General features: G+C 44.3%; 1 protein-coding gene and 2 long non-coding RNA genes across 3 annotated transcripts in view; 1 reads left to right on the forward strand and 2 right to left on the reverse strand.

Annotated features, from left to right (window-relative positions):
• The window catches only part of LOC136180505 (uncharacterized), a 259,135-nt gene that overhangs the window by 52,721 nt on the left and 186,547 nt on the right, over positions 1–19,867 (reverse strand). The gene's annotated exons all lie outside the window — the stretch shown is intronic.
• dlc (deltaC) lies at positions 6,121–18,471 on the reverse strand. The gene is made up of 10 exons (XM_020657562.3): positions 18,131–18,471; positions 17,460–17,702; positions 17,100–17,160; positions 16,581–16,838; positions 15,485–15,676; positions 14,047–14,216; positions 13,728–13,944; positions 8,549–9,293; positions 8,308–8,422; positions 6,121–7,744 (listed from the first exon to the last, which is right to left on the reverse strand). The coding sequence occupies exons 1-10, from the start codon at positions 18,179–18,181 to the stop codon at positions 7,739–7,741; spliced, it is 2,058 nt and encodes a 685-aa protein (XP_020513218.2). The 5' UTR covers positions 18,182–18,471; the 3' UTR covers positions 6,121–7,738.
• On the forward strand, positions 16,752–17,370 carry LOC136180527 (uncharacterized). Its single transcript, XR_010667146.1, has 3 exons — positions 16,752–16,862; positions 17,030–17,241; positions 17,326–17,370. It is a non-coding gene; the product is annotated as an uncharacterized lncRNA (long non-coding RNA).

Genomic DNA, 19,867 nt, shown 5'->3' on the forward strand with positions numbered 1-19,867 from the left:
TAACAATTAACCAAACTCTAAGTGCAGAGAGGGAAAGAGAAGGGAAAAGGAGGGAGGAACAGAAACCTGAGCCGACCAAACCAGTTCACTTTGTGTTGTCGTCAAACTGATAAAAAACAGGGTCAAAGGTCAACGACATGAAAGACAGAAGGTCATCAGAGCAGCGACAGCATAAGCGTGTAGTCGTCTGCATTTGAATATCAGCCTAAGCTATGGAGGATACATCACAGCGTGGAGCTGTTAACATGACCACGGCGTCTGAAGTAGTTTAACTGTCAGTCGGTTATTCTGCAGTTAGGAAGTAAACAACAGCCCAGCTGACGTCAAACACAGCTGCAGCATAGAATCCACTTAGAGTCTGAAAAGTATGAGATCAAATGTGAGATCAGCAGTATGCAAAAACACGCACTGTTTCCCACAATGCAAAGCGCCAGGTCAGAGATCCAAATGATGGACAGCGACGTCCAATCGTAACAGAGGAAATAATCTCAATCAGACCAAAGCACACAAAGGCTGTTGTTTACCTATGTGTTGGTTTCAAAACGTGAGAGAGAGAGAGAGAGAGACCAGTGGGAGAGAGAGAGAGACAGAGAGAGAGACAGTGGGAGAGAGAGAGAGAGAGAGACAGAGAGAGAAGGAGAGACAGAGAGACAGAGAGAGAGAGAGAGAAGGAGAGAGAGAGAGAGAGAGAGAGAGAGACAGTGGGAGAGAGAGAGAGAGGAAAGAGAGAGACAGAGAGAGAGAGACAGAGAGAGACAGAGAGAGACAGAGAGAGACAGAGAGAGAGAGAGAGACAGAGAGGAGAGAGAGACAGAGAGAGAGAGACAGAGAGAGAGAGAGAGACAGAGAGAGAGAGAGACAGAGAGGAGAGAGACAGAGAGAGAGAGAGAGACAGAGAGAGAGAGACAGAGAGAGAGAGAGAGACAGAGAGAGAGAGAGACAGAGGGAGATTTGATTTTTTAAACAGACCTTTATTTTTCAGTCTTCTTACTGTTCAACAATAATATACATTCACAAAATAAACAGATGTTACATCAGCACATGTCCATGAACTAACTGATCGTGCTCTACAGAGCACAGCACACTGTCATGAGTCCACACTGACTGGAAAGTCTCCAGGTCCTGATTTGCTCTGTAGAAGCTGAAGTCCAAAAACAACCTGGATTTTAACATTTTTACAAACAACAGCTTCACATCAACAACATCGTCTGGCTCCTCCACCTTCCTCCTCCTACTCACGTACACGGCCATCTTAGGATAAAAACCTGCTTAGTAAAAAACTCTTTAAAACCACTAAAAACCTTCTCCAGAAGGTCAAACAGAGGTTTCAGCCGACTGCACTGTAAAAAACAGTGAAACACCGTCTCCCTGTGCACACAGAAAGGACACTGATCAACAACATTCACATTAAGAACAGAGATAAAAGAGTTCACAGCAATGATTCCATGCAGGATTCTCCACTGGAGGTCTGCATGTCTCTTACACAAGGGGGGTTTGTACAAAGACTCCCAGGAGGGTCTAAACTCAGGAGCTAGCCCCAGATAAGTCCTCCAGGGGGTGTCACTGCGTGCGTTCAGTGTCTTTTTATTCAAAGTCTTAACAATCAGTTTGTAAAGAGTCTTTCCTGCAGCGTTGGCCAGTAGAGGACCAGAACAGTCCTTCAGGTCTGCAGACAGAGTGAACTCAGGAAACGGGTCAGTTTGGTCAGGCAGCAGAGAACCGTCCCCATAGTCCGACATCAGAGACATCTCTTGTCCTGTCAGCTGATGTCTCCAGTGACTCAGCAACCAATCAACGACTCTGGTCGACCTCACCCCCAGACCAGCAGCCAGACCAGCAGGACAGTCCAGCTGAGGTCCCGTCAGCTCCACCACCTGCTCCAGAGTGGAAATCCTGGCACTGCAGAACTTTCCGGACAGGCTCGGTCCAGCCCAGTCAGGAAGATGAAAACGACCTCCAAACAGTACAGGCTCTTTAAGCAGCCAGTACAAAGAGTGGGAGTGTCCCTGTCTCTGCCTGTTCACCAGACTCCACACGTTAAAAACACTTTGATAAAATCCAGTGACAGAGGAAATGTTCACTTGCTGTAAATCCATTAAAAACAGAGACGAGCTCAGTCTGTGAAGCAAAGGTTCAATGGCTAAGGAATATAACATTCCAGATAATGAGCAGCCCTGCCTCACCCCCCCTCTGTACACTAAAAGGAGCACTCAGGCCTCCGTTGATCTTTAGCACACTCGCAATGTCACGGTACAAAACCTGGATCTTAGCTAAGAAACATGGGTTGAACCCAAAGGCGGTTAGAGTCCGCCATAGATACTGGTGTTCAACCCGATCAAAAGCCTTTTCCTGGTCTAGTGAAATCAGACCAGTGTCTACAGCCAATGAACCAGAGACTTCCAAAACATGCCGAATAAGAGTGATGTTATCACTGATGAGCCTGCCGGGCACACAGTAGGTCTGGTCTGTGTGGATGATCAGACCTACCTGCCTTAGTCTGGATGCCAGGACCTTAGACAGGATTTTGTAGTCTGTGCAAAGTAATGACACTGGTCTCCAGTTCTTTAGATCCTGAAGGTCGCCTTTCTTTGGCAGCAGAGTGATGACTGCTCTCCTGCAGCTCAGAGGCAGACGACCCCTCTCCAAACTGTCTCTTAAAACCTCCAGGAGATCCTCTCCCAGCACACTCCAAAACACTTTATAGAAGTCAACAGGAAGGCCATCAATACCTGGAGCTTTTCCATTCTGCAGACTCATGACAGCAGAGTAGAGTTCAGACAGAGACAGCTGGGCCTCAAGCTCTGTGTTGTTTTCAGCGCTGACTTGAGGAAGACCAGTGTAGAAAGACTCACCCACCTCTGGACGATCAACGAACTCACTCGTGTACAGATCCTTATAAAAACCAGCTGCATGTTTTCTGATCCCAGCAGAATCTGAGATCGATTGTCCACTGTTTGATCGTACAGAGTGAAAGATCTTCTTCTGTCCACTTTTCTTCTCCAGACCAAAAAAGAACTGAGACGGAGCATCCATCTGGGTGACATCCAGGAACCGAGACCTGACCAGAGCCCCCTGTGCTTTAACGCCCAGCAGGTTGGCTAAAGCCGACTTTTTAGATTTTAGGGAAGCTAAATGTCCCTGATTTCCTGTGGCATCAACTAAACCCTGTAGTTCTACCACTTCAATCTCTAGATCTCTCAAAGATCTGCTAATGTCCCTGGTGACATTGCGAGTGTACTGCTGACACAACTGTTTAATCTGACTTTTTCCAAAGTCCCACCACTGCTGAATGGTTTTAAAATCAGACTTAAGCTGTCTGTGAGTGACCCAAAAGTACTCCAGTGCAGACTTAAAAGCTTTATCGTGCAGCAGTGTGGTGTTAAAATGCCAATACGCACTCTGAAGTCTGACATTCTTAATAAAAACAGAACAATAAACGAGACAGTGATCAGTGAAGCCTACAGGGACAATAAGACACTCTTTAAAAACATTCATGTTGTGTTTAAAACAATAGAAGAGATAAAACATTGTCTTTAGAATGACTCCATGTGTACTGTCTGTGTGTGTGGAGTGACAGTAAGCTCATGTCCACACAAGAAGAAGGTCCAGTCACTTACACCTCAGCTCACATTAAAACGTTTCTACAGGACACCAAGGGCCTCAGGCTGCTCAATTTAGAGGATTTCTTTCCAGACCTGAAGTGTTTCTTAAGTTCAGCTCGGCCTTTAACTAGGAGCTCCAGTGCTTTTGGGGACGACGGCCTCACAGGTCAAGAGATCTTTCATCTCAAAAAACTGATCTCTGCTCTTCCTGCTCCTGTCTTTCTGTCCTTCTTCACTGCTTTAGTACTGCCCTGAAAGCTTTCACTCTTCCTCTTCTGAGAAATCTTTAATGACTCTTCATCAGACATATCCTCATCTTCAACATAATCAACACACACACTATTATTACTTTCCTGACTTACCTCCTGACTTTCACTGATCAAACTTTTTTCTTTCTCACTTGAATCACATTCAGTTATCTCCTTTTCTTTGTCTCCCTGTTTCCTGTTCTTTACCTGGCCCTCATCACTGACCACTGACAGCTCTTCTACATCAGACACTTTACTTTTCTGAGGCCCAGCAGCAGCTCTGTCTGAAAGAGCTCCGCTAGGACCCGCTACAGCGGCCTCAGCTCCGCCGAGCTCCGCGGCGGCAGCATTGACCGGTACCGCAGCAGCAGCAGCCGCCGTGACCTCAGCAGCCGGTGCTGCCTGAGTATTTCCCCGCACATGAACATTTTTTTCCGGGCATGAGCGGATTAAATGTCCCTCTGCACCACACCCAAAGCACTTCATGGTCGCTGATGTTGCGAACACCATGTAATTAAAACCATCAACTTTGAAATTAAAAGACAAATTAAGATCATCTGAATTGTTTTTCATGACCATGAAAACTTGTCTTCTGTGACAAACAAGGTGTTTGAGCAGGGGGGACCTGCATCCCAGAGACACCATCTTCACCTGGGACACTACCTGCCCATACCTGCACAGCTCTTTTACTAACATTTCATTTTTAATGAACGGGGGGGCGTTAGAGATGGTGACTCTTTTAGCCGGGTTGATCAGGGGGAGAACAGAGGTGAAAGTGTCCTTAATGACTACACCTTGTTCGACCACATCGTTCACTTTAGCCGTGCTATCTAAAAAAATAACAATGGCCCCGTTCATGCGGGAGGCAGACCTCACGCTGCCGTAACCCACCACCTCTCCAACCGCTAAACTAGCCTCCTCCACCGAGCAGCTGACAGCCGGCACCAACTTCACTGCATGTCGGCGTGTCAGCTTCTCAAAGTCCTGCTCCACGTCTACGACGGGCATGCTGCCCAGCCGAGCTGGTAAACAAACAACTAAACAACAACAAACTACTAAACACAAACTATGTTAACCAAAGAAAGAAAAATAACACACAAACATTCAAAAGTTTGAATGTTTGGAGAGAGAGAGAAAGAGAGAGAGCGAGAGAGGGAGAGAGCGAGGGAGAGAGAGAGAGAGAAAGGGAGAGAGCGAGAGAGAGAAAGAGAGGGAGAGAGAGAGGGGGGAGGGAGAGAGAGAGAGAGAGAGAGCGAGAGAGAGAAAGAGAGGGAGAGAGAGAGAGAGAGGGGGAGGGAGAGAGAGAGAGGGGGGAGGGAGGGAGAGAGAGCGAGTCCTTCATCGTGTCCTGTTGAAGTGACACAATGAATGGAGCTCTGCAGTGATGATATCAGACTCTGTGTGCTACTGTCTGATAACTGCTCTCTGTGGATTATCATGAATATTCTACACACACACACACACACACACACACACACACACACACACACACACACACACACACACACTCAGCACCGTGACCAAAGAGCTTACCAGCAGGTGCTGCTCCTCGACCTTTCAGAAGCTTTCATTGGTTCTCTCTGCTCAGACTTTAAACATTTAAACGTAACACTCTTCATGTGAAGGTGTTTTAAAAACAGGGACTTTATGTTTTACTTGATGCTCCTGCACACTCGTAATGTTTCTCTTATTTTTCTTATTGAGTGCCTTCATCTGGTCTCATAAGCATCAAGATAAAAGCGGGTTTGGAGTTAATATTGTTCCTCTCTTCTAGCAGCAGAATCTGTAAGGAGGGTATTAGGACTGTCACGCTACCATGGCAACAAAAATAGAAGCCCTAGACCTACAAATATGTTGGGAATGTTTCAGGACCAAAACATTTAAAAACATATTTGTGGAATTCAGAGTTTTTCTCTTCTGCTCGCCCTCTGCACGAGGTGTTGGTTAAATATGATTGAAATGGCGCCAGTTGCTCTGGTGGTTAGTTTGTACATAGGGCAACAGAGGTTGTTGTTCTAGAGGAGGGGGGGACCCGGGTCCAAGTCCGACCCGGGGCTCCTTCCCCGCAAGCATGCAGCGCTAACCACTGCAACACCCTGCAGCCCCCAGATTATTCTTTTTTTTTAAACTGAAGATGTGTGTTTGTATTTAAAGTTTAGGCACTTTTTGAGTATCACTGATGATGAAAATAATGGAGACTATCGTTTTAAATCGTGGTGTTGCAAAGTATGGACATGTTTGAGTGAAGAAACATGAGACAACACGTGACATTAATGTTATTTTTCTAATTTATTTATGAAAAAATATATTTCTTGATTCTGACTGAGACATTAGGCACATGAACATAGACATATATACAATTCTCTTTCATAAATACAACAAATATTGACAAAGGGCAACAAAATTAAATAAGACAAACTATCTTCTGGAGGATATGTACACATTGCATTGTTTTTCTTAAATTAACAAAGAGGGTACAAAGACATGACTACACAGGAACAACACGTATTTTTGGTATCAAAATGGATAAGGTACAAAAAAAAGAAAAAGGGACTTCAATGTTGTAAAGGATCATTGTCTTTTTAAATATATAAAACATATCAAAACCTCCCGCAGCTGTGACTGTGATCAGACTCGCTCTGAACTCTTCAGGTTGAGTTTGGGGAATGTTGCAGGACAGCTGCGGATGTTTTTTTTTTATTTTTATTTTTACTTCCTGTTTACTCGCTGTGGCAGCAGAGGTTCATAAAAGGCAGCAAGGGAGACGAAAAGGCAGCATGTTTTGATTGATAGAAAAAGTAAACTTCAGAAGAATAGAAAGACAAACTGAGAATTTGTTGGAAGTAACCAGGTCGACTTCAGATTCAACCAGCCCAGAAAGTCGATCTTAAATTAGTCAGAAGTAATGTTCTCTGTTCACGAGGTCCACACAGCTGATTGGTCGTAGAGGTTCTAACTCTTCCTGATTCACCTGAAACCTCTTCAGACCAGGACCAGGACTGGATCAGTTCATATGATGGATCTAAAAAACACATCACCATTCAAACAGGTGCTGATTCCAGTGGATTGGAGTGGAAACAAAGATGCATATAAAAAACATCCCTGGCTTCAAAATCTGCTCATCCTGTCCAGTCCTGGGTCTGCGTCCAGTTAAGAAAGAGGCACTTGAGAGTTTGTAGGACTGGATGTGATTGTAAAGCTGCTGATGTTCTTCTTCTTCTTCTTCTTCCAGGCCACAATGTGATGCATCACTTCCCAAGACAAAAACAGGAAGACAATAAACGGAGTGATGACAGGAGGTCATTCACACACCGCTCATTCGGCCATTTTTCAGTTTCATTTCGCCCTAAAGTAAAAGAGTTCTGTCTCCCGTTCCCGTGAACAAGTTCTCCCGGGAGGTGATTGGATGGGAAACTTTCACAGGAAACAGTTGCCGTAGTGATTGGGGAGCGTTTGCTAAAAGGCACCAGTGTTTCTGATTGGTGGACAGTTCCGATTATGTACGTCCGCTTGTTCACGTTTGATCCAAAGGAAATCCAGATACATACAAAAAGTCAATTATATTAAGATTTAGAGTATAAAATAAAAATTTAAAAAAAAAAGATAAATAGTGCAAATGATGCCGGACATTCAGTCTTTCCTCGTTTCACACCTCCTGCACTGCTCTTTCTTTTGTCAAACTCATTGTCATCCAAACGTTGTCATTATCGAAGCAGAAGAGGATACAAATAAAATCAAGTCTTTTTTTTCCACTTTCTGTCCACTGAGCAGCAGTTATAAATATTAAATAAGATAATGTGTGGAGATTAGATCCTCTTTGTGCTGGACAGAAAAGTTTTCAGGCCTTCAGCAGAAAAGTTTCCTCGCTGGTGGTCTGAGAACTGGAGGTTATACCTAAGAGGAAGACAAAGAAAACAGCGGTAAGTCATCTGCATACGGGATGATTTTTCTAGGCAACATTGATGTTTATAACACATAAAATTGATTTTTCTAAAATGTTAGAGTTTTACAAAAATGGAGAGAATAATGCATCAGTAATTTCATCCATTCAAAGTGAAACCATTTGTCATGTTAGTCTCAATGAAGGTGTTCTTTAAATCCCTTCAAACAAACAGACGATTTTGAGTTTGTACCCAAAACTACAACTTAGCATCTACCTTAAATATATTTTGGCTCAAAATATCTGTTTTATTTCAATCAAAATATCTGGTGCTAATCTCTGCTGTTTCACTTATTCTCTTTAAATAACATTTGAATTGATAATTAAGGATTTCAAAAAGCCCAAATTCTACGACTCCACAAACACAAGGTGGCCGTTTTCCTAAAGTTTTAGACAAAGGATAATTTTCCCATCACGTGAAGAGCTTGGATTTATCTCATTGTTGTTGATCAAATACAGAATATATAGAGTTTGGTGTGTGGTGGACGTGCAGTAGTGCTGGTAGACGAGTGCTTACCTCAGTAGCAAACACACACTGCTCCATCTGCTCTGGGATGATGAACACCGGGTGATATAAACTGTCCTTTACAAAGCTGAGCGGAGGTGTGATGATGGACGAGTCACACTTCTTACTGTTGGAGAGAGAGAGAGACGGGCGGTTAGCACAGGCTTTGTGAGAGTGTGAACGCTTGAGCGATCAGATAACACTCAAAAAGTGGGTATTGTAAAAACATTTAAAATCATCATCGGGTACTTACAGGTCTAACTTGTTCCTCGCCAAGCGCTGCTCCTCCTTCGCCAGGTTACAGTCTGCCATTTTGTTTTTGAAAATGGCCATGTTTTCGTCACCCTTCTCCACCAGAGCTGCGTCCTTATTGGACACTTTCAGATGTCCCCCAGGGATGAGGAAGGCCTCCTTCTCTCTCAGGCTGCCTAGTGGGGCTCCTGGTAGGCTCCCATTGTTTGGACCGCCGCTGCCGATCACTGCATTGCGGTTGTTAACCGTCTCCAGGTCGTTTTTCACCAATGTGGACAGGGTCAGTGCTCTGCCCCGACGGAGCTGGCGGAGAATGTGGACCGCGGCGCACACCAGGAGACTCAGAGTCACCAGGCCCAGAGCAACGGCAGCGATCAGTGCTGGAGAGGAATCAGCATTCACAGGCGGTTTTGTAGTCGCTTTGGTCACAAAGTGGTTGGAGTACTCGCAGCGAGCGCCCATGAAGCCCGTTGGACACTGGCACACGGGGCCGGTGAAGTGGGTGAAGCAAGTGCCTCCGTTCTCGCAGGGGAAGTGGTTGCAGGGGCTGGTGCGCACAGTGCAGTCCTTACTGGTGAAGCCCAGCGTGCATGAGCAGGTGTAGTCGTTGATGCCATCGATGCAGGTGCCAGCATTGTGGCAGGGGTTGCTTGCGCAGTCGTCGATGTTGATCTCGCAGCGAGCACCAGTGAAGCCGGGTCGACAGCGGCACGTCACGCGCTTCCCGTGGTCCAGACACTGAGCGCCTACAGGGAGAAAGAGAAAAATAAATTTAACACCTGAACGCCAGAATACAACTGGATGAAGAAACATCAATCACAAAATACACATTTTTGTTGTTGTTTGTTTTGTACTTAAATTTAAGTCACGCAAGATTAAAATACCTAAACTGAAAATGTGATTTTAAGAAAAAGGGAGAGGACCAAGACCGTAGCCTTGGGGGACACCAGAGTGTCTTGCAGGCCTGAACAGACTAAATAGTCAGTCAGAGAGTCAAAAACTTTCAACATTACTGTTAAAACTTCTTTGTATTGTGATTAGCTGCAGACGAAGTTAAGCTTATTGCTGCTTTAAACATAAGGAGACATATTTGTAATGTTCCCAGAAGGCGGGTTGGTCTTAGATTGCGTATGAAATCGCACAATCATCAAATCTTTTAATCCTAAGTAGTCTCCAGAGACAAGATGAAGACTTTAGAAGACTACATCAGGACATAAGGGAGGGCGAAGAGAGGGGGAAGCATGCATGACAGATTGCACTAATCAGGAGAGAAATGCGTGTTAAATTAGAAAACCCCTTGAAGAGATATTTTCATCTGACAGAAGAAGAATGACGAGATCTGTGCGAATCTGTCTTACTTGTTACTGTGATTATTTTGTCAAAATTATTAATTTCCACTTGTTTTGGCATCGATTTGAGCTCTGTAAATCAACACTTTCTGGTCGGCAGATTTACTGACAGAAGACAAACGGAGCCTGGTGAGAAGATTTTTGGGCAATACACAGACCTAAACACGCTACAAACAGACAGCGGAATCAGCTCCATATTTGGCTGTCTTTTGCAACTGCTGTGTTGCAACACTGCAAACAGAGCAGATCAACAACCACCCACTCATACGCTATGAGGGTCTTTTTTTTTTTTTTTTTTTAAATCGGTCAGGCTCACTGAGAGGCAGGAATGACTGCTGATAGAGGATAAGCAGGAAGGGGTTTCTACACGTTAATGAGGACCTGAGGGAGGACCGGAGGCTGGACCGGGGCCATCCAAGACGACTCGACTCAGCAGGTTAACAATAACTGACAGTCAACTGTAAAATTGTGCGATAAAGTTTACTTTGCCCGTTCTGTCAGTGGAGTCGTCTGCGCCTGATAATGTGTCTGTTCTCATGAAAAATGTCTGCAGTAGGAACAGGGGATTTATTCTGAGAACTTTTTGTAAATCTAGTGTGGGAACATCAAACTGATTCAGATTGATCTGAGATCCGACCTGCAGGGTGCATCTGCAGATCAGACGTCCCAGACTCGGCAGAAGAGGAGCATTCAAGGGAACAAGCACCAAGCCAACGAGGAGGATTTGAAAATGAAAGTCTAAATTTTCTTTCTCGTAGTTTTCAACAGCGCTAAGAATTCACACGTTCAACAAAGTTCCCCGAAAGAAGTAAAATCAATTTTCAAACTGATGGCAATCGGGAGCAAAATGTTTAGGAAGTGATGAAACCAGAATGCAATTAGCAGCTACTGACTTTAATGTGCAAAAACTTTGGGTACAGAAACGTTAATGGGCTATATCCTCTTGTTAAACATTCCTCTGGCACACAAAAAAGACCAGGCATGTCCAGGGAGAAATGAGCCTTTAGATTTAAACAGCTATGACCCACGCTGACAGCTTTATCAGCCTGAGAAAACGCCGCCTGCTATGGATCTCTGCCAGACATGACGGGAAGACAGAGAGAGAGAGAGAGAGAGAGAGAGAGAGAGAGACAGAGAGACAGAGAGAGAGTGGTCTGAGCGTCTCCACAGCTTCTGCTAAAAACAGACTTGTTTACAACGCCAACAATGAGTGAAATATTTGTGCTGCCAGACTGAAGGTGATAAGATGTTGAGAGGCTCCTGATTGCTAATCGTGGAGCCTATCTGCCCTCTGACACACACAAGCACACACACAAACACTGCATAAATCAAGGCTTCACACCCAAACATCCTGAGTACCTCTCTTCACGAGTAATCAAATTACTCTGGATGTCAATTAAAGGTAAAAAAATTCCTGCCATTAAGAGTCACCTCAAATCTTATAAATATCCCTTAAACAAGTGTAAACGCTGAAATACAAAAAGAATTTGATCTGTGATTGATTAACGTTTATCTTCTCGCATCCTCCAGATGTCTGCAGTACATTAATGCATTTCCAGATGTTGACTTCCCCACTGTTTGTGCTGTTAATGTTTTAGCTCTTGATTTATAATTTAATTTTAAAGATTCTAGTCGTCAGAGAAAAAAGCTGTGTTTTGTTTGAGCGACGCTCATTTCCAACAAGAGAAACGGCTTTTTCTGTATCCTTTCTCATAATCATAAGCATCAGCAGCAGCTCCGGGTCACAGCTGTTTTCACCAAGCTGGACAATGTATGCACAAGTGGAAAAAACAAGAATCTTTCCTGCAAATTCTGCAGAAAAATGTGTCAACACAGTGAAAATAAAACAGACAACTTAATGATTTCCAGGAACACGCCAGGATATTCACACGTCATACTCGTTCAGTAAACTCATGTGCTATTATTGCATTTATCTGAACTGTTCCCTCCAAAATATTATTGTTTCAAGGTTAAGAAAACAACTACTACAGGATAAAGCTGAGACCCTCATCATGTAGATTGAGTCCTCAGAGAACTTAACCAATCTGAGCTGACTACTGCAGCTCCCTGAAGGATTTTGGTTGGCCGGTGCACCACCAGTGTTGGAGAGTTTTTTGGGTGGGATTGAAGATTCTTCCACTCAGATAATTTAGATTTAACATTCAGTAAGATCAGCCTGTGGAACTGCCTTTGCAATATCAACTACGGTGTTCCACAGGGCTCATGTCTCGGGCCACTACTCTTTAAACTGGTGTAATGTTAATGGGTAGAAATACGTTTTTAAACCATTATTAGTCTGCCTATACCATGTCCTTGTAAATAGTTTGTAATTGGTTGTCAATAAACAATACTGTAATAACTAATAAACTAAGCTCCCAGCATCTCTGTACAACAGGACGGTGTGAAGAAAGCAGAATTGGTGCATTGCTGCTATGCTTGGCAGACTGTGAACAAATGATGCATCAACACCTGAATACCTCAGAACAGCCTGCAGCAGGCAATCCAGTCAGTGAGAGTGCAGATCAAACAGATTAACAAGAATAGATGCCATGCAGGCTTTCAACACCATGACAAGTCTGTGATCCAAACATCAACATTTTCTGCAGACGGCTGAACTAATGCTGCACCTTTACCTTACATCTCTTTGACTTTTAACCTTTTCTTAAGCTGCACGACACGGCTGTAAGTTCTAGTTCAACCAAACTCAGAGAGGATTAATGATTAAATAACCCACAATCAACCATGATCTACCTTTCAGCCAACCTTTGACGCTCTATTGATTGTCCTATCAGTGCGACACTGGGCCAGCTTGTTGTACTTTTGCTGCTGGTGGGAGATGTAATATCCTATACTTACAAAAGACATCTGTAATGTATAAGCACTTCTTATAACTAGACAAACACTACAGTTGTACCAGGAGAGTGGCTTTTCAAGATTGTTGTTTAACCTGCAGTTAATACCTGCTGTTAATCTTCATCTATGAAATTAAACATATAATCTCAAGCACAATTCAAACATGTTGATGTCTCATCCTCTGACAGTACGTGCATGTCAACAACTGCCTGCAGCAAAGATTGTTTAAAGTGCATGATCACCCCAAGTTGCTTCACTGGGAACCAAAGAAACTGATAACATGGAGTAGTTGAACTCAGGCTGCCTGCCAGTCTGAACTATCAGAAAGACACGACAATCACCGAGCTGTAACAGCAGTCTCCATTCAGCTTCACAGCTCGTTGTTTTCTTATCACAAATCAGAGACTTGGCTGAGATTCAGTAAAAATGTAACCGAGCAGGCGGGTTCTGACAGGACTGTCCCAAAAAAAAGGTCTGAGAGTTTGTTGAAATCACATTCCTCAGATGCAGAGCGGTAAAGTTTATATTCTTTTTCTGTCAGTTTGCACCATCAGATTGATTTAGGAAGCATAGGATCAGTCCAAAAGAAACAGAAGCAAATGCACGAACCGCTGGTCTCAGTGACAAGCTTTTCTATTTCCGTCTGAGCAAGGATATTTGTGAAACAGATAAACTCGTACCATCACCATCAGATCTGCAGCTCTGCAATGTTTGATTTACATGGCAACAGGAACACCTAACTTCATGATTTGTTTTATGAACTTATAGTTGCCCTCGTGTTTTGTTCTATTGCTGATAAGGCTTAATTGAGTGCCGGCTGAAATGAACTTGTAAATATCTGGATTCATAACTTGCCTCGTAATATATTGTGAGGCTGTCCTTGCGCAAGCTGATGTTGAAAACTTTAACCAGACAGCAGAAGTACAAAGCTGCAAAATGTAACTCAAAAATCAAAGCGGTGGGGAACATGTTTCATACCGTTAGCGCAGGGGTTGCTGCTGCATCTGTCCATCCTCTTCTCGCAGTTGGATCCTGTGTATCCGGTCGGGCAGAGGCAGCTATATCCGCCAGCGACGTTTTCCATGCAGGTTCCTCTATTAAAACAAGGCTCATCGGCACATGTCATGGCGCTGATCTCGCAGTTCTTCCCGTAAAAGCCCTGAGGGCACGCACACGAGTAATCGCTAATCAAATCCTGGAGGAAAGACGGGAGGACAAAACAAGGTTAGCTTCTTTAGCAAGAATTTGAATGATTATGACAAGCGTCAGGTTTATCAGATGCAGAGTATTTGCTTACTTTGCAGCTGCCTCCGTTCTTGCAGGGGTTGCTGTCACACTCATTGATCTCGATCTCACAGTTTTTGCCCGTGAACCCCGGCCGGCAGGTGCAGGTGTAGCTGCCCTGTCCGGTGTTGGTGCAAGAAGCATCATTCTGACAGGGCTTGTGGTTGGTGCAGTAGTTCAGGTCTAGAGTAGAAAAGGACGAGAGTGACAGCGAGGTTAGGTCGATGAGCCTCATAAAAATAAGAACAGCTCATAGCTAAATAGTTTGTTGATATTTCAACTCAACAGTAAAACATACAACTCTCCACCTATAGTGTTTATGATCAAATTCATAGGTGTGCATTACCAGAGAAAACACTATCATGTAGCTCATTTCCCTGATGGCAAAGATGTGGAAAAGGTGGATGGCTGAAGCAGAGATATGATCTAATTAGGCCTCAATAACAAGTTCTTATTACATGTAAAATGTACATCATCAAAGCCAAGGGGAAAAATGGAAGAGGACCTAGTATAGAGCCCTGAGGTACACCACAGTTTATCTTATCAGATTATCAAGTTTATTTAGAAGTAAAACTAACACCAGCTTTTCTATAAGGTTTCAAAATTAAATATGTTTTACAAGTTGTTTGGCAGTTACTGAGAATTTCTTCACCTACCTTTGGATAGTTTAAGGTTTTTTTTTTTTTAAAGCGAAAGAAAAGATGAGCGGGTGATGGTTCATGGCTAACTGTGATAGATTCTGTGCCAAAGAAATTAACTAACACTAATCATTAGATTATTGTTTAGTCATTTGTATTCATTTTGATTAGTTTTAGCCATGCTTTACAGGCATGTTTCCAAGTTTATCAGAGGCAGCTTTTAGTTTAATTTTACTGCCCTGCAGAAATCTGAAACCTGCTTGTCATTGTTACCTCATTTATTGAAGACGCATCTTCAGCCATTTTGGTTATAGTTTCAATAATCGTTGGGTTGTAACTCTTGAAAAACTACGGATGATTCGAAGATTAGATGGTTTGGCACAAATATGTGTAATCGTGCTTCTCTCACTAAAAAGTCGAAACTCGAATAGCGAGGAATTCACAAGCTGTGTTGCATTCATGTAAGCGTGGGGAAAAAAAAAAAAGAAACATCAAAATCTATTTTTTTTAAACTTCTAACAAGGCTTTTTTGTAGCCTTTCAGATTCTCTTCCAACTTTTTCAGTCTGTAACCCTCAAGTTGAGTTTTTAATTATCCATAATAACACTTGACATACAAACTTAACGCACAGCATCTGGAGACTGATTTCTAAAGAAGATTTTTTCTTCAGTGAATTCTTTTGATTGAAAAGTTGATGCTAAAAAGGCTTTTTTTTTGTTCTATAATTGCCAGAGAACTTCAAAAAAGATCGCAGAGTTAATGGTGTACCAGTTTATAAACCACAGAGCTTCTGTTTTTGGAGGGTGCACCCACCTTGGTCGCAGTACAGGCCCCCCCAGCCCTCCTTGCAGTGGCACTGCCAGGGCTGCTGGCAGGTCCCGTGCAGGCAGCCCGGGTGTCGGGCGCACTCGTCGCAGCGCTCACCCTGCCAGCCCTGCCGGCACACACACTCCCCGGGAGACTCGCAGTAGCCGTGCTCGGCGCTGCACCCTGCTGTACAGATGGCTGATGGGAGGGAGCCAAAGGAAGAGAGGGAAAGGGAGAAAGGGGGAGGAAAGAAGGAGGAAATATTACTATGAGTGCATGTGTGTGCGTCTCATGTTCTTGGTTCAAATCAAAAAAACAACTGTCCTCCCCTCTCAGGGCCTCTCACACACACACACACACACACACACACACACACACTCACACACACTCCCCTACAAGTGCTTGTTAAGTACTCGATGAAGCAGCTGGCTCCCACAACAAAAGCAACACATGCCATCTCTTTTCACGCAAGGCAGCGCACATTAAGCTCCAGCGCGTGTCCCTGTTAAAGCGGGCGGGCTGGGGGCCGACTCTGGGGGCCGACTCTGGGGGCCCATTGTTGAGCTCAAAACAAAAGGAGCAGACCTTAGAGCCAACACACACACACACACACTGGAAACGACAGAAGCTCTCTAAGATCTTTTTTTTTTGTCCTCCACAGCCACTGGAGCCGGGCGATGGCGTTGACAACTGCTTGACTTAACAATTTCAAGGTTACTGGACAAAAAAAATGAAGCGCCAAGGGTCCTATTATTAACCCCTTACCCACCACAACCTACTCCCTCCCAATCTGAAGAAACGTTAGGATAAAAATGGAGGGAGAAGAGGGGGGAGGAGGAGGGGTCCAACTACTGTTAAAATGATTTTAGAGCCTGACGCTTTGAGGGAACGCTAACTTTCAGTGCTGCAGAAAAACCCCTCAGATATCACAACTTCCTGCTGTCTGACTTTAAAGATCAGGAATGTAAACGCATCATGATGCATTTTTAAGTCCAAATTACCTCTCTGCAAAACAGTGCAGACAAAAGTTGAGCCCCTACGAGACCAGAAACTAAACCCACAGAATCAATCAAGTCTAAACTCATCAGCTTTAAACACTTACGGTCCGAGCAGTACTCGCCGCTCCAGCCCTCCTGGCAGCGCCGGTTCCCGTCTTCGTCGCAGGTGTAGTGTCCAAAGGTGTCATTGCGGGGACGGCAGTAGGCGGAGCAGGACTCGCCGTGGTAGAACTCGTTGCAGACCACGTGGTAGGAGTAACGCAGCTCGCTCTGGTTCCCGGAGTCGATGTCCTGGGACCACTCCTCCCCGGCGGTGATGCTGCGGCGGGTCGCCAGTCGGCTGATGAGATTGTTCTGGTTCTCTGGATGGAGGAGGGAAAGTGATGGTGAGGATACTGTTTGCTGGATATTTTAGGACTTGTTCTTGAGATGTTGAATAATGAAAAAGGTTTTTCTGATGTTTTTAAATGAGTTTAATAAACTTGATAGTGTGAGTCTGTGTTATAAATGTAAGCTATCATCTGCTCCACACTGTGTGTTTGTGTTTGGTTAGGAAGCAGATTGTCTGTCGCCGTCTGGCGGTGAAGTGGGGGTAGTGCAACAGCAGCAGCAGCTGTACTTACCTGTTGACCCGAGTCCTGAAGACTCCGCGTTCCAGGCCTCAATAATCAGAGAGAAAGTCCCCTAAGAAGAGTTAAGAGAGGATCGTTAAGTCACCTCATCTGTCAGATAATTAAAGAAAGGTTGCACATACAAATCATGCAGGTGAGTTCATTTTGCTCCTGGTGAAAATATTATATGCGGTTTGAAAGTAAAAGAACTCCCTAACATACATGAAATATTTTTTAGGCCATGAAATGTTGGCGTGTCTTCTGAATTAAATGGATGCATGTGTAAGTAGATTCATTAACATAACTAGAGGATCAGAGGTGTTTAAATTCTGCTTCTTTTTGTTGAGACATCGTGTGATTTTCGTCACTTACCGGCCACTTGAATTCAAAAGGCACCCTGATGGGCGCGCTCTCGGAGATGGAGTTGGAGTCGGCGCCGAAGATCTCAGTGAGCGCGGTGCCGTACGTGCACCGGGGTTCCGGGTTGATGACGTCCTGCGAGTGCTTGAGGCACACGCGGAAAAAAATCTGGCAGTCCCGGGACTGGTGACGACAGACGCCGCGGGAGCTGGTGAAGGAGTCGATCTTCAGCTCGAAGATCCCGGAGGAGAGGGTCTGAGGAGGGGGAAGCAGAGAGGAGGGTTTTAATATATTTATCACAGAAATTAAGTATTAGATTTTACGAGACAGAATGATTTAGAAAAGAATGCACAAAGGTAAATAAAAACATGCCAGACACAACATGATCACTGCTGCACACGCTGGAGAACATTTTACATTTTACAACTCCTCATTTATTTCTGCAGGAACTGATGATATCGTTATATTCTGACTCTTTGTGAAGCATAAATTAACAGTAAGCTATTTAGAAATATAAAAAAAATAGGAAAATAGAAGCCAAGTTATTTCGTTTCTGCAAAAAGTTAAAACTTTAACAAGAGTTACGCGCGCTGTGCGTAAAGGCGCACGTCTCCAAACCTCCCCAAAGCAGAGTGGACATTTAGGGTGTAAATGAGCTGCAGAGTGCTGTCTGTGGGACTCACCGTCTGCGTCGAGACAAACAGCAGGAGACACGATAGTAGCAACCGCGCCATGACGGTGAAAGCACCGGAGGTCCGAAGAAAGGTAAATAAGTGTGTAAAATCCAAAACAGGTCCAAGGGGGAAACAAGACGTTGGAGAAATAAAACAAAGTCGAAACTCTCCAGAGATTAATGCAATCAGGTTTACAAGTCAGAGGAGCAGTCAGTGTTGCGTGTTTGTGTTTCGGCGGTCTGTGAAGAGAAAAAGGAAAGACCGAGGGTAAGATCCGCTCTGCTGCTGAACTCTGGACTGTAGCAGATGCGTTACTACCTCAGCTTTATACCCGAAGAGGTGCAGAGGGGGCGGGGTAGGAGTGTGGCAGAGGACGAGGAGGAGGAGGAGGAGAAGGAGAGGGGGGGGGTGGACGCTGCAAAAAGTGTCCACCTGCAGAAGAGCCTCACCCCCCCCCTTGCTCCTGTGACATGGCACGCGCTGGGATTATTTTGAGCAAAAACTTTTTCCTCGAGTCACAGGAGAAGTCAAACGGGTTTCAATTTCCAGTCAGACAGGAGTGACATCACCTCGAGGACAGAAGTGACTGCTCAGATTTTTTCTAATTTGTGTGTGCAGCAGATTCCCGTCAGAGCTGTCAGCGAGACAAAAGTATTTTTGATTTATTGCAAATGTTTTGTTTGTTTATTTCTTTGCAAGGCGCTTTTCGGTTTCTGTTCGCAGCGACCTGCATAAACATGAACACAGTCTGCACATAAAAGACTTCTGTTACCACGTAGCATTTCATTTAACATTAAATAACAGCAGATAAAAAGTTCTAAAGAAATGTTTCTGTTGCACGTTTTGATCCTCAAGAGGAGAGATTTATGTTTCATCCCTGAATGCGTAAAATGTGTTCACTGTAAATCCAGCAGGAGTGAGAGGTTAGGAGGGGGACATTTCTTGCAGTGTGGAGTGCCAAGGACTCTTCTGTGCAGGGGGAGGTGGGTGGGGGGGGAAGAGGGGGTGTAATAGGGGCGCCCCCGCTTTGATTCGCTTTCACCACCGAGGGGGCAATTACAGCGGGGCAATAGAACAAACTGTCAGGCGACAGCAGCAGTGCGAGCGACCAAACGCTCCTTTTACTGCCGTTCACACACACTAACACACACTCTAACACACACACTCATCAACACTGACTACTGTAGGGGGGGGGGGGGGCACCCGAGTTTATAAGGCTACTCATGAAGTGAACACGGGGTTATTAACTGTCACGACTCAGAAGAACACAAACAGAACATGAATGGAGGATGCTGCCCTGTGTTTATCTTTAAAGGTCAATCAGGGATTTTTAAACCTAGTTGCCCTAAGTTTGGGCTCCAAATGACAAACAGCCTAATGTTGATGTGTCATTCTGAGAATTATGACTTTGATAAAAGTTTTTTTTGTTTGTTGTCCCTGACAGGCTCAGGTGGTTCCTCCACATTTCCACAGAAATGATCTCTGCAGAGATGAGTGTGATGTTTAAATCAGAAAACAAACATGACCGTCTCTCTTTAAAGATCTGTTCTTACTCTATAGGATGTCGATGTTTTTAGCTCGACTGCTTGATCTCCCAGATTTGACTCATAGATGGTTTTATTTTAATGCAAAGTGTTTTGTACTTTGTCTCTCTTTGTGTCTCCGTCTGTGACTTTGTGTTTTTGCTGCTGCTCTGTCTCAGCCAGGTCAAGAGGTTTTTAATCTCAATGGGACCAAAATGGTTAA

This window comes from Labrus bergylta, chromosome 11, assembly GCF_963930695.1.
Source record: "Labrus bergylta chromosome 11, fLabBer1.1, whole genome shotgun sequence".
NCBI lineage: Eukaryota > Metazoa > Chordata > Actinopteri > Labriformes > Labridae > Labrus > Labrus bergylta.